The 15,592-nt window shown below is 39.6% G+C and overlaps 1 protein-coding gene across 4 annotated transcripts in view; it reads right to left on the bottom strand.

Moving 5' to 3' along the window:
• Window positions 1-1,902: 1,902 nt before the first annotated feature.
• Window positions 1,903-15,592, bottom strand: part of LOC129707725 (signal transducing adapter molecule 1-like) — a 72,123-nt gene continuing 58,433 nt past the window's right edge. For 3 of the 4 annotated variants that reach the window (XM_055652985.1, XM_055652976.1, XM_055652958.1), the window contains 5 exons: window positions 14,581-14,668; window positions 10,339-10,393; window positions 8,712-8,865; window positions 5,682-5,860; window positions 1,903-4,243 (listed from right to left, as the gene is read on the bottom strand). In XM_055652985.1, the coding sequence (XP_055508960.1) occupies window positions 4,045-4,243; window positions 5,682-5,860; window positions 8,712-8,865; window positions 10,339-10,393; window positions 14,581-14,668 (675 nt within the window). In that variant the 3' untranslated portion in view covers window positions 1,903-4,044. The remainder of the gene's footprint in view (window positions 4,244-5,681; window positions 5,861-8,711; window positions 8,866-10,338; window positions 10,394-14,580; window positions 14,669-15,592) is intronic. The other variant, XM_055652966.1, reaches the window with a different exon arrangement.

Raw genomic sequence — 15,592 nt, forward strand, 5'->3', positions numbered from 1 at the left:
GCTGCGGCGGCAGTCAGTAGATATATTACAGCAGAGATACAGAGGTTTGATTATTACAGGTGTCAGAGGTTAAGGGGAGAAGGCAGGAGAATGGGGTTAGGAGGGAAAGATAGATCAACCATGATTAAATGGCAGAGTAGACTTGGAGCTGAATGGCCTAATTCTACTCCTATCACTTTTTACCTTACGAACCAGGCCTTTTGGCCGAACTCGTCCATGCCAACCAAGATACCCCATCTAAGCTGATCCCATTGCCTGCATTTGGGCCACATCCATCTAAACCTTAGATTAAAAGTACTGCAGGTTGTATCGAAGGAAAGTACTGGAGTTACTCAGTGGGTCAGGCAATATCTCTGGAGATGGATAGGTGACATTTCAGGTCAGTCCGAAGATGGGTCCCAACCCGACCCATTGACTCTCCAGAAATACTGACTGATCGATTGAATAACTCCACTACTTTCTTCCCCCTTGAAAGCCTTCCTAATATCTAATTTTTAAAGTCCTCCTTAAAATGCATTCCAATTTTTAAACTATATAAATTCTCACTAACCAACAAAATACGCTGCTCATGAAAATCCTAATCAAATCCAACCAATGGCAAATATAACAACGGCCACAATATTTGATGTCTTCTACTGCTAAGACATGCATGAAACACTGATTAATTAACAACATACTTCCCTGACTGGAAATAAGGTGGAATGTAGAACGGAGGTAAGGAGAAATTGCTTTGTCCCAGAAGGTCTACAATTGCTTTGTCCCAGAAGGTCTATGGAATTAATTGCCATAGACGGCTGTGGAGGCCAAGACATTGGGTATTTTTAGAGCAGACATTGATAGGTTCATGATTAGAAAGGACGTCAATTGTTACAGTGGGAAACCAGGAGAATGGGTTGAGAGAGAAAAATGGATTGAGAGGGAAAAATGATTGAATGGCAGAGTAGACCACATGGGCTGATGGCCTAATTCTGCTCCTATGACTTATGGACAGGAAAGGGAAATAAATTTGTAAACTATTAATTTAAAATATTTGTTTTAATTACTCCTTTAATGGAACTTGCTACCCTTTTTTTTGTTTAAACACCAAAATTACAAATTGCAGATGCATTTTCAAAAGCATCTCCGCATCTTTGATTACGATAAATACGGTTTGATACGATAGAACTTTATTTATCCCAGGAGGGAAATTGATCTGCCAACAGTCATAAAAACACAAAATACATGAAACATGAAATTAAAGTGACGAGCGGACAGGCTTGGGGGATGTGCAAAGATTGGGATGGGGTTTGGAGGGGGAGTCAGTCTCAGTCTACCCCATGACAGAAGTGGGAGGAGTTGTAAAGTTTGATAGCCACAGGGAAGGATCTCCTGTGGCGTTCTGTCCTGCATCTTAGAGACAATAGACGATAGGTGCAGGAGTAGGCCATTCGACCCTTCGAGCCAGCACCGCCATTCCATGTGATCATGGCTGAACCAGTCATTGGTGGAACCAATCTGTTGCTGAAGGTACTCCTCAGGATGACCAGTGGGTCATGGAGGGGGCGAGCTGCATTGTCTATGACGCTCCGCAGTTTGAGCAAGACCACCCCCATGAATCCAACTCTGTCCCCAGGACGGAGCCTGCCTTTCTGGTGAGTTTGTTGATCCTATTGGTGTCTGCAGCACAGGAAAACACACAAGTACATACAAGAAAAACACACAAGTTCGCCCTGCTGCCCTAAATTCACTTGCAAATCCTTTCCTTGAATGCGCTGATGTCATGAAGAATCACGTAATTGTTTTATAAACCCACGTGCAAAATATTATAATTTTGTGGTGATTTATAGTGAATCCCACATAAACAGGAACTATATTACAATTCTTGATGTAAAACTATTTGAATTCACTGACACTAGGACAACATCTGTTAAACTATTTATTTAAACCATTTAGTTGATCACAGGTCAACTGTGAAACTTTCGATCAATGAAGATTATCTGTATTTTCTCTTTTCTGTGCCTTTGACATGCAATAGAGTAAGAAATCTTATGAGAGGCTTTAGAATTGCTGCATTGGAGTCAACCATTTTGTTACAACTTATTTGACAGTTAACAAGGTCAAAGATTACACAAACACACTTTCAAGACAATTAACAGCATGAGCTTTAAAGCATAGTTTAAAACTTTATATGATGAAACATACTTAAGCATTCATCAATAAAATTTAACATCTTATACAAAGATTTTTCCCTCATTTCCTATCGTCCAAAAAGAATGCGTGAATGGGAAACTGAACACAACTGAACCAGTATTACACGATTAGCATGTGATAAACAGTTTTTGCAAAATTGTGGACCATTCATGAATTTAATAGCAAACAGGAGAAAATAAAAACGGATGTTTATATCTGTTAACCTGAATATTAACCAACATACTTATTGAAACACACGAGTTGAATTACATTTGGTTTGCAATACATTGAATGAACAAGACAATGCATTTTTAAAATTTTCAAAGCAGACAAAATATTAAATTAAAAAAATGTAAAATGCAACACATATTCGCAAACTTCACACCTCCAGTTATGGACACTAAATTAGAGGAGCACCATCTTTTAAAAGGTTGAACGACAGCTTTTTTAATGTATTTTCAAACAGAATGATAAATGATGTAGGAACGGAAATACAGCATAGTAATTTTTTAATGATAGTGCCTTTAAAAGAAGAGTAACTGTAGAAAATAAATTCCACTAGTCTGCAAATGTGCCTCTTCACATTATCTGCCAAGTCCAGTTATGCAATGAAAATCTAAATACCTCTCAGTGAGAGTGAAAGTCTATAAATGTAAAGAGGGTTCTAATCCAGAAGATAAATTAGGAAGCTACTCAATGGACAAGACAATCCTTTTAACCTGGCTACAGCACGCAATTTTCATTTAAACACGTAGTCAAGAAAAATTAGAACTGAAATATTGTTGAATTCTAAATTATTATTATTTCAACCATCATTTGAAAAAAAACAATCAGATCATACAATCCCAATCAATGATAAGTTTCATTCCAATTATGAACAGGGATCCAGAGCAGCTTTTGTTTCAAAGCTATGTCTTTGGCGGTTAAATGTATGGAGCCGCAGGCAAAGGGAAAACTCTCTGAACCACTAGTTTTGTGCTACAAGATATGTCATTTTAAAAAAAGTTTGTAATTAGAGTTATTATTCAAAGTTTCACTCTAATTTTACATTTATATAGAAATACTTTTCCCATCTTTCAAGATAAAATGCTAAGCAATAATTTGCTACTCAGACCGTAAAAACAAGACATAAGGATAATGCTTTATACTGCATGTAGTTGAAATTAGTTTCAGACACTTCATTTGAAAAATTAACTTTAAAAATATGGGATTTATTTCCCATATTAGGCATAGAGTGAATCAGGAAATTATTTGAAAAAATACATAATGTTTGAGAAAAAAACTAAAACGGGAGGTGAAAAAGCAGCAGCATATAATGCATAGAAAGTTATGTATAACTCGATTGTTTGCATTTTCTCTTTATAACCAGAATGAGCAGAGCAACAGTGTAGTCTTATTTGAGTGCAAAATGGGGCTATGCAGATTGAATCCTTCACATCATAGGGATGATGAAACATTAACTATTTTATATATAAATAAATTAAAATTACTACAAAAAATTGATAATCTAATTTTAAATCCACCATGAATTAATTTCTATATCAACTGCAACAGTTTATCTTCACATTTTCACTTATGGCTATCAAATGTAATACTAATACAATAAACCAATATTATTTACACATACCAGCTGTCAGTTCCATTTTATTCCACAAAATAGGAGAATATGCACAGCACAAATGGCTGTTGTCATTTTAAGAACATGATGTTTTTTCATGGGTAGGTTACCATTTGTCCTCCTTCAGCATTAGATGGTTCTAAAAAAAAAGTTCAGAGTAGTCTGCGCATATCGATGCCGCTTTAATTGCTGTAAATTAAAGTACTACCTGTTTATTCTCAGCCAGCATTAAGAATAAAACTGAAGAAAAATATCCCCTATAGAAGTGCAGTCTGTGAGTAAGGTGATTGTTGCTGACTGTTAGATTGTTGGCCATTGGTTGTAGAGGAAACACTGTAGCTTGGCATCTGTTGTCCATTTAATCCTGTACTCTGGTAACTTGACACGTCAACATTTGAAGGGGCAGTTTGACTATACACTGTTGGTTGATTTATGTATGTATTTGCTGGCATAGCACTGAAAGAGAATAAAAAGGAGAATCAATCACATTTAAACTTAGGTTCTATTTAATTGCAATATAAACCACTAAAGGGCCTGTCCCACTTGGCGATATTTTCGGCAACTACCGGCGTCAAACAGGGTCGGTAAAAGATTTTGAACACTTCAAAAACCAGCGTCGACAAAAAAAAGTTGCGACACTTGAGGAAACACTGTGCGTCAATACGTCATCACGCCACGACTTTTTCAGGGACCTGATATGTCAATCAATGATGCCGGCAGTCGCCGAAAAAAATCGCCAAGTGGGGCAGGCCCATAACGCAGCTTAATAATTTTAGTTTAGTTTAGATACTGCGCGGAAACAGGCCTTTCGGCCCACCTGGTCCACACTGACCAGCAATCCCCGCATATTAATGCTATCCTACACACACTAGGGACAATTTACACTTTTTCCAAGCCAATTAACCTACATACCTGTACATATAGAAACATAGAAATTAGGTGCAGGAGTAGGCCATTCGGCCCTTCGAGCCTGCACCGCCATTCAATATGATCATGGCTGATCATCCAACTCAGTATCCCGTACGTTTTTGGAGTGTGGGAATAAACCGAAGATCTCAGAGAAAACCCACGCAGGTCACGGGGTGAACGTACAAACTCCATACAGACAGCACCCGTAGTCGGGATCGAACCCGGGTCTTTGGCACTGCAAGCGGTGTAAGGCAGCAACTCTACCGCTGCGCCACCGTAATGAGGCAAGATACTCAGCCACTGATGTTTAAACTGAGTCACGATGTGGGTTTGTGTCCGTGACTATCTCCACCGTTCCCAAGTTAAATGCCACTTCAGTAAAACTGTCGACATGAGTGCATCATCCTTTCATTTCAATTTGTCACCTTGCTAAACTGTGGTGCAATTTCAGCTGAATGGTTTAATTGTTAATCTAAGGTTTGTTTGCATCTGTACTCTACCAATCAAGCATCTATAAACAAGCTTTCCCTCCCAACGTTTACTACTTTACATTTGTGTTACACCATTTTTAAATTGCAAGTTTATCAATGTCCCCCTGTAATTTAGGATTTTTTAAAAAATTTACATGAACACTATATTTGAGCCATGAAATACCAGAAAATACTAGTTCTCCTTTCAAAGAAAAGTATTCTTTTAATTCATATTAGCCAAATAATTATAAATACTTGTTACTCCAGTTTCCAATTAGCAGCTAACATATACACAGAAATGTCTAAGAGTGCGCTCAACTGCGGAGATCTCGAAAGAACTGCCAACAACTGAGTGAGATGAAAGACATTTGTCAATGGCCTATGCTCCTTAGAGGAGCAAAGGGCTTAAGAAGAAGAAGAAGAAGAAGATATACACCTGCTAAAATGGGTTTAAAAATTCTGCAAGAGATTCACGAACAATACAAATGATAATCGATCAACACAAAAACACTTACTTGGTAAAAGACGTCAGAGCTTGCTGGGTGGACAGGGCTGAACTTGCTGCTAGAGGGACACCAGCTTGACTAAGTGATGGAATGTGATCTGCTGAAAGACTATAACCCTGGACTGAAGCCATTTGATATGTACCAGATACTACATAAGTGCCACTGGGAGGCTGTCCTGAATATACCTGCTAAAAAAGTTCAAGCATGTGGCATTAAATACATCTGAAATGTACAAACTCACTACAATGAGCAACCAAGTTCTCACTTTCGGCCAAAGAAACATGGCATCAAAGACATTTTGGCTTCCCCACTTTGAATAATGTAACCATTCCTAAATCAGTTCAGGCCACATTTATGGCAAAGAATACAATCATCAAAAGTTATGAGATTGTGTACTATTTCGTGTAAATTTGTATCTGTTTAAAAATGGCACTGTCAGGTACTGAAACAACTTGAAAACATCATAATCAAGACAAGTTCAGACCATTGCTGGTATCAGTCTCCCACCATCTATTGGTCCAGATGTCTCATACAATCAGAGTAGCATAGTACCGAAATAGGACTTTCAGCTTCACTCATCCATGCCAATCAAGGTGCCTTCATGAGCTAGTCAAGTTTTCGTGCTTTTGGTCTATATCCATCTAACCCTTTCCTATCAAAGCACCTATCTAAATTATTTTGTTTTAAAAGGTTGTAATTGCATATGCCTTAACCACTTCCTCTGGCAGCTTGTTCCATATACCCACTACTCACCACCATCTATGTAGAAATCTTGCCTCTCAGGTTTTATTTTAAAAATTTCTCTCTTACCTCATCTTATCCATACCCATAATGATTTATAAATAAATCTCTATAAGATCACCCCTCAACTTCCTTCACTTCAGTGAAAACACTCAACCTATTCAATGCTGTCGTATACTTCTCGCCCACTAGTTGAAGTAACATAATTGTAAATCTTTTCTGCACCCTATCTAGCTTAATGACACCTTTACTATAATCTGATGACCACAAGATGCTGCACACAATATTTCAGGAACTTAACCGTTTGCCTTGCCAGAGATGTTTCCCAAATTTCAAGGTATTTCCAACATTTTCTGTTTTAATAGTATTAAAGTACCTTCTAAAAATTGACCATGGACTTTATGACAAGGAATATTTCAAGTTTACTCATAGTCATAGGCTAATATAGTGTGGAAACAGGCCCTTCGGTCCAACTCGCCCAAACTGGCCAACAATGTCCCAGCTACACTAGTCCCACTTGCCTGCGCTTGGTCCATATCCCTCCAAACCTACCCTATCCCTGTACCTGTCTAACTGTTTCTTAAACAATGGGATAGTCCCAGCTTCAACTATCTCCTCTGGCAGCTTGTTCCATACAACCACCACCCTTTGTGTGAAAAAGTCACCCCTCGGATTCCTATTAAATCTTTTCCCCTTCACTTTGAACCTATGTCCTCTGGTCCTCTATTATCCTACTCTGAGCAAAAGACTGTGCATCTACCCGATCTATTCCTTTCATGATTTTGTATATCTCTATAAGATCTCCCCTTAACCTCCTGTGCTCCATGGAATAGAGACCCAGCCTACTCAATCTCTCACTATAGCTTACACCCTCTAGTCCTAGCAACATAAATCTTTTCTGAACCCTTTCAAGAAGGGTTTCTTTTCTATTAAATGGTGCCCAAAACTGAACACAATATTCTAAATGCGGTCTAACCAACGTCTTACACAACTGTAACATGACCTCCCAACTTCTATACTCAAAACTCTGACTGATGAAGGCCAAAGTGCCAAAAGCCTTTTTGACCACCTTATCTACCTGTGACTCGACCTTCAAGGAACCATGCACCTGTACTCCTAGATCTCTCTGCTCTACAACACTACCCAGAGGACTGCCATTTACTGTGTGGGTCCTGCCCTTGTTCGATGACCCAAAATGCAACACCTCACTTCTCAGTATTAAATTCCATCACCCATTCCTCCGCCCACCTGGCCAATTGATCCAGATCCTGCTGCAATCGTTCACAACCATCTTCACTATCTGCAAAACCACTAACTTTTGTATCATCAGCAAACTTGCTAATCTTGCCCTGTATGTTCTCATTGATGTAGATGACAAACATTAACAGGCCATGCACCGAACCTTGAGGCACACCATTAGTCACAAGCATCCAGTCTGAAAAGCAACCATCCACCATCACCCTCTGCTTCCTTCCATGAGGCTAATTTTCTATCTATTCAGCTATCTCTCCTTGGATCCCATGCGATCTAACCTTCCAGAGCAGCGTACCATGCGGACACTTGTCAAATGCCTTACTGAAGTCCATGTAAACAAATGCCGCTCATCAACCATTAAAAAAAAAATCTGATTTGTGAGACACGACCTCTCACGTACGAAACAATGCTGACTAATATCCCTAATCAGCCCTTGCCCATCCAAATGCCTGTATATCATATCCCTCAGAATACTCTCCAGTAACTGACCAACTACAGTTGTTAAGCTCACCGGCCTATAGTCCCCAGCATTTTTCTTGAAGCCCTACTTGAAAAGAGGTACATAATGTTGAATTCCCTCCATTTTTTTTTTTACAAAGGTCATATTATTTAAATCATTCCTCTGGCTTCACTTTCCACCATTCTTCTCTGATAGCTATTTGGCTTTTGTCCACCCATTGCCATAGCTCCCACACCTATATCCACCCTTCACTTGCCTGAAATTGTTCCCCCCTCCCCACCTCTCCTCAAGCTTTCTCCTCATACTACAATCAGTCTGAAGAAGGGTCCTGACTCAAAACATCACCTATCATGTTCTCCAGAGATGCTGCCTGAACTGCTTGAGATACTTCTGAACTGTGTGTCTTTTGTTTGTAAACCAGCATCTGCAGTTCCTCATGCCAAGGTATAAACTGTCATTTGTCTTTCCTTTGCTGCACATAATATTAAATCTTCAGGTTTTTTGATTACATGAGAGATTGAATATATGAAGATGCTCAGCTAAACTATCAAGAAAAAAATGGTTTGGAAAATTATTTACAATACCTGAGAGACTGCTACAGAGGACGGTTGCACATAATACTGCTGATTCGGAAGTTTAGCGTACATGGAATACATAGGATCTTCATTCATCAATTTAGCGTACAGGGATAGAGCCTCCATCACTTTCACATTTAGATCTGACAGTTCAGAATGCTTCCTAAAGCCACAAATTATTACATTGGTACATTGGATGTAAAATAACAGAATAAAATTTTGCAGTTGTACAGAGCCCTAGTGAGACCATACCTGGAGTATTGTGTGCAGTTTTGGTCCCCTAATTTGAGGAAGGACATTCTTGCTATTGAGAGAGTGCAGCGTAGGTTTATACGGTTAATTCCCGGGATGGCGGGACTGTCATATACTGAGAGAATGGAGCAGCTGGGCTTGTATACTCTGGAGTTTAGGAGGATGAGAGGATATCTCATTGAAACATATAAGATTGTTAAGGGCTTGGACACACTAGAGGCAGGAAATATCTTCCTGATGTTGGCGGAGTCCAGAACCAGGGGCTACAGTTTAAGAATAAGGAGTAAGCCATTTAGAACGGAGACGAGGAAACACTTTTTCCTCACAGAGAGTGGTGAGTCTGTGGAATTCTCTGCCTCAGAGGGCAGTGGATGCAGGTTCTCTGGATGCTTCCAAGAGAGAGCTAGATAGGGCTCTTAAAGATAGCAGAGTCATGGGCTATGGGGAGAAGGCAGGAATGGGGTACTGATTGGGGATGCTCAGCCATGATCACATTGAATGGCGGTGCTGGCTCGAAGGGCCAAATGGCCTACACCTGCACCTATTGTCTAATTGTCTATAACACAAAATGAAATGTTAATGGGTCAGATATTTCTCAAACTCTGTGTTCCACAACCAAAAGTGCATGTAACATTTCCCACACGCAGTTTGGTCCAGTCTGAATCCCATCATCATGCATGCAATAATATCAAGAACATAGAAGAAACAGATATCTGTGCTAATAGTGAAAATCGCTCTGTATCTACTGTGCAAAGATGAAGGTACCTTGCAGCTCCAGGTGGCATAACATGCCCCATTTTACTTCTGACTAAACAATTTTTATTTTTTATTTCTGATTTTGATAGTATGAAGCTAAGGAAATTTAAGAGGGCACAGGACGGGGCGGAGCCAGTCCTGACATTGCTTTAGATGCAGGTGTGAATGCCGGCTGAGTATTAACAATACAACACATTGAAGATGTGACAGTTCAAGAAAGAATAATGGACAAACAATGTAAAATTAATGCTGTGTGACAAACCAGTCGGTGGTCATATGTCTACAAGTAACATCCTAAACGTTGCCCCCCCCCCCCCCCCCCCACAGTGGATGATTAAAAAAAAGATCTGCTCTATAAAGTGAAAAGTGACGAATCAATTCAATTCTGTGCTCAGTTTATACTCAGTCCCCTTGCAACTTTCAGTCATCCTTTAAAGTGATCTTCAACATGCAGGAGGATTTATTCATCAGATGAGGAAGGTCAGTAGTTGGTAATCTGGAGGTATTCATGTCAGTGTTAGAACAGATAGCTGGAGGTTTCAATGGCTCCAGTTGATGTTGACAACACCAAGGGCTATTAGCACTCTCCAGCATACGTTGCGAACAAATGTGAAAATAGGACTTTTACCTGTCAATTTCTTCTAACTTCTGATCTATAAGTGGCCCCATCTGATGACAGATACCTGGGAAATTTTGGAGAATGGAAAGGTTTGGGAATGGGAAAAGAGAAGTACAGAAGTTATTCTATAATTATGTAGGTATATGCAGAAGATAACTGATTAACTAGCCAGTCCAAAAATATACCCATTACAACGCTAACCTAGATGAAGAGTTTAAAACGGTTCCGGGATAGGTTTCTTCAGAAAGTACTCTCTAGAGCCAACAGCGTGCCGGCTAGATATTGGACAAGGTAAGAATTAATGACCTCATTGTGAAGGCATCTGAGGTAGCAGCAATTATAATATCATTGAATTTTACATTTAATTTGAGATGGAGAGGAATGGGTGCAAGATAAGTATTTTACAATTTAATAAGGGCAATTAAGAAGGTATGACAGCAGAGTTGGCCAAACTGAACTACAAATCAAGTTAAGGGATCTGCGATTTGAGATTGACAGGAGACATTTAAAGCCATCTTTTAGAACTCAGTAGTGTAGATACATTTTAGGTGATAGAAGAAATGCAAGGAAGGTCTCAACAAGTGTAATTAACTAAAAAGATTATAGATAGCATCAAACAAAGAAAAAGCACATATTTACATTAAGATGGGCAGGTCAGATTGGACACCAAATACTAAAATAACAACTGAGTAAAAGATAGTTAATGAATTAAAAGTTTGAGTGTGCAATAAAGCCATTTAGTAATCTAAATAATGATAAGGCTAGTTTCTGATAACCCTTTTTATGAGAGATAAGTACACCTTGGTGTAATAAATAGTGTGCGTGTCTGATCATTTAATAAAGTGTAGAATGTGCTTCCAGTGGAAGTGGTGGAGGCAGGTTCGGTTTTATCATTTAAACATAAATTGGATAGTTATATGGACGGGAAAGGAATGGAGGGTTATGGTCTGAGTGCAGGTAGATGGGACTAGGCGAGAATAAGTGTTCGGCACGGACTTGTAGGGCCGAGATGGTCTGTTTCCGTGCTGTAATTGTTACATGGTTATAAAGGAAAATTAGATGGTAGATGAATCACACAAACATTTTATAATCAGTCTTTGTAAGGGCCGGGAGGTTGAAGTGCTGCTGTTGAGCTCACAGTGCAGGGTTTGCTGAGTGCAGGGTTTCGGTAAGCAGGGTGAGTAATGATCAGGTCAAGTTCATTTTCCACTTTCTTAACTGCAAGAGACTGGTAATAAAACATGTGGAAGTGAGGACTGTGGCATGACCCCCCTGCAATATATGGGAGATCAGGGATGTGTCCAACACCCCTGAAATAACACATTGACAAATATATATAGTCAAAAATACAATAAATACTGTAATACTATAGAACCATAATAGTGCATTAAAAAAAAAAGTACGCAGTGCAACCGAAGACACAGTCCAGAAAAGATCATTGTTGCTGAGGAAGTGGTTAGTGTTATGCAGTGTTGAAGAGCCTGTGCTTGCCGGTGAAGAAACTTTTCTTTAAACTTGTAGGCATTGTTTTCAGGCTCTTGCATCGTCTTCCCTAGAAGTGAAATGAGAGCATGGCATCGTTTTTATGGCAGCACCTCATATAGATCCCTTCGACCGTGGGGGGTTTAGTACCCGTAATGGACCAGCCTATGTCCACTAACCTCCTTTGAGTCCTTCATTCCGAGGGGTCCAGGTTACCACACCAGGCTGCAATGTAACCTATCAGTATGCACTTTTCCATACATCCGTAGAAGTTCGATAGTGTATTCATCAACATACTAAATCTCCTCCCACTGCTTGGGATATGGCAGTGTTGATGAACTTTGTCCTTGCATTGAAGTGTTGGACCCAGGACAGATCCACAGAGATATATATACATCCTCTTTGCAATGGTCCTGTTGGCCGGTTTCCTTCCCCCCTCCCCCCTGATGTCAACAAAGCTCACTGGTCTTGCTGATTGAGAACAAGATTGTTGTTCTGGCAGCTATTAATCAGATTTTTAACTCCTTCCTGTACTCTGACTCATCATTACCCAACAAAAGTTGTACAGTCAGTGAAATTAATGATTATGTCGGAGCAGTGTCAAGGTACAGAGAGAGTAGAGTTGGGGAATGCGCACACAACCTTGCGGTGCTCCTGTGTTGATGATTATCTAGGTGACAGTGTTGCAAGTGTTTTCCAATTCGACAAAACGTCTAGGTGAGCAGTAATGGAGGCTGATTCATCAGCGAGGGGAACAAACAGGAGTTGCTTCTGTGACTGAGAGCGAGAGTATAGAATGTCATGTTGCCTCCCAGCTGCAGGGTTCGATCTCAGAGTGGGTACAGAATATATTGAAGGGGAAGAGAGATCCACTAACGGTTGCAGTACGCATTGGTACTGATGACGTGTGTAGAAAGAGGGAAGAGACCTTGCAAAGTGACTTTAGGGAATTAGACAGAATGTCAAAACGCAGGAAGTTCAAGGTCATAATTGCAGGATTACTCCCTGTGCCATGTGCTGGCAAGGGTAGAAATGAGTGGCTCAAGAGCCGGTGTATAAAGGTGGGCTTAAAGTATTTGATCACTGGGATCACTTCTGAGGCAGGTGGGACCAGTACAAGTACAAGAGTTGCTGCTAAACTGAAGAGCCCAATATTCCTGCAGTGGTTCACTCAAGCTACTCAGGAAGGTTTAAAAGGTATTTTATTAGAAGTGTGCAAAACATCATAGTAGATGAGGGCCCACTTTCACTAAACCCTAATTACACCTGACGCAAGCAAAACTACCATATTCGTTAATCTGTCAGCAAGCTAGTCAATACAATTTTCCTTCCCTAGCGTAGGATGCACTCTAATGGTTGAGTACATTGCAGGCTGTTGTAAAGTAGGATAGCAATATACAATATACAAAAATATACAACATGGTTCAATTATAGGGGACATGGGTGAGACAGCATCTGAAATGGTGTGTACACTATTGGTCTTCTTATTTAAGAAATTATATTATTATAGTTCAGAGGTTTCCCAGGTCAATGCCAGTAATGGATATGTCGCCTTACAAGGGTGGGTTAGAAAGGATAGATCATAATCTACTGGTTGTGAGGGTGGGAAAGGCTGTGTGCATTCACCTTATCTATTCCCCCCATGATTTTCTATAAAGATCAACCATCAGCCTCCTAGACACCATGGAATAAAGGCCTGCCAACCTATCCCTGCAGCTATCCTCAACTTACAAGTCTTCTCAGCTTAATAAAATCTTTCCTACAACAGGGTAACCAAAACCGAACACAATACTCAAGTGCAATCTCACCAAAGTTTTGCACAACTGTATCATAATGTCATAACTCCCACACTCTATGCCCTTACTGATGAAGGCCAGGGTGCCAAACGCCTTCTTCACTTATCTGTCTACCTTGATGTCACTTTATGGGAACAATGTACTTATACACCTAGTTTCCAAAGCAGGCTTCCTCATAGTGCCTTCAACTGAAAACGTGCAAATTAATGATATTTGCCTCACCACTACCTACTTGACCCCTTGCAAATGAAACAGAAAATGAGTATATTTAGCAGGTTGAGTACCATCTGTGGAGATAAAAAAAAGTTTCTTTCTCCACAAATGCCTCTGGACCTGCAGCATTTCCACTTATTAAATGATGAGAGACCTACCACAAATTCCATTGCATTATTATTCCTATTCTTGGCCATTATCTGAGAGTATTTTGCAATTTGACTGAGATAAACCTTCGCAACACAAAACTTTATCAGATCTATATACAAACACCATCCATCTCACTTCCATGGTCTGATCGGCAGTGGGAACTCTCAACCATGATAATCTATTCAAATTATCTTTTTGCAAACCCTTCATATGCCATAATGCATAATTATATATAAACAAATTATTCTAACACTTCTGGCTGCGTCCTATCGCACATCACGTCTCGTTCATCCATCATATAAGCTCTCAATCTGGCAATAGATTAATTTTAAATTTCTCGTATCTCTCTAAGTTCCCACTCTGCATCTCCATTGCCCATTTTTAAAATCATTCCACTGTCAAAGCAGCCATTTTGTTTCTTCAAGCTCAGCTCCCAGATCCAAAATTTCCTTGTGTGGCTTGGCTTAACATTTTCTCAGCCCCATGTCTAAAATCAATACCCAAATTTAAAAAACATGTGTACCAACATTTATAAATGTATGGCTTACATTAATACAGCAGTGAACTGCAGAAAAAGTCAATTGTAATAGGAAACATGTAGCATTCCTACCTTCCAGATGCAGTAGTTCTGTTGGGTCTGGCTGACCATCACTGGGGTTAGCACTCTGCAGCATATGTAATAGATGATCCATCTTTTCCTAATGAAGTAAATAAAAATAGGAATTTGTTTTTGATAAAGTTTTATACAAGAGATCAACAAAAGTGAGTCCACACCATTGGGGCTATACTTTATAACATGGGTTGACAGCTAGGCGAGTTCAAAAACGATACTTAGCAAGAGTTCATTTAATGATTGGCAACGTACCACAAAAGTTAGTTTTGTGGTTCCTCAACTTATAAATAGCTTAGAATATTGAACAGAGATTTATATCGACGTTTACAAAGAATATATTATATATATATATATATAAATATATATATATAACGTATAACAATTACAGCTATAACTATCCAATTTATTTTTAAATGATTTCAGCAACTAGGGGTAACATGAGGGGGAACTTCTTTACTCAGAGAGTGGTAGCTGTGTGGAATGAGCTTCCAGTGAAGGTGGTGGAGGCAGGTTCGTTTTTATCATTTAAAAATAAATTGGATAGTTATATGGATGGGAAGGGAATGGAGGGTTATGGAGCGCAGGTATATGGGACCAGGGGAGATTATGTGTTCGGCACGGACTAGAACGGTCGAGATGGCCTGTTTCCGTGCTGTAATTGTTATATGGTTATATGGTTATTATTGATGTACATGACAAACAACAGTGGACCCAACACAGATCCCTGTGGCACCCCACTCGTCACTGGCCTCCAACCTGACAAACAACCATCCACCATTACTCTCTGGCATCCCCCATTCAGCCACTGTTGAATCCATCTTGCTACTCCACCATTAATACCCAACCATTGAACCTTCTTAACCAACCTTCCATGAGGAACCTTGTCAAAGGCCTTACTGAAGTTCATATACACAACATCCACTGCTTTACCCTCATCAATTTCCCGAGTGACATCTTAAAAAAATTCAAGAAGATTAGTCAAACATGACCTTCCAGGCACAAATCCATG

This window comes from Leucoraja erinacea, chromosome 2 (genome assembly GCF_028641065.1).
Source record: "Leucoraja erinacea ecotype New England chromosome 2, Leri_hhj_1, whole genome shotgun sequence".
Classification (NCBI taxonomy): Eukaryota; Metazoa; Chordata; class Chondrichthyes; order Rajiformes; family Rajidae; genus Leucoraja; species Leucoraja erinaceus.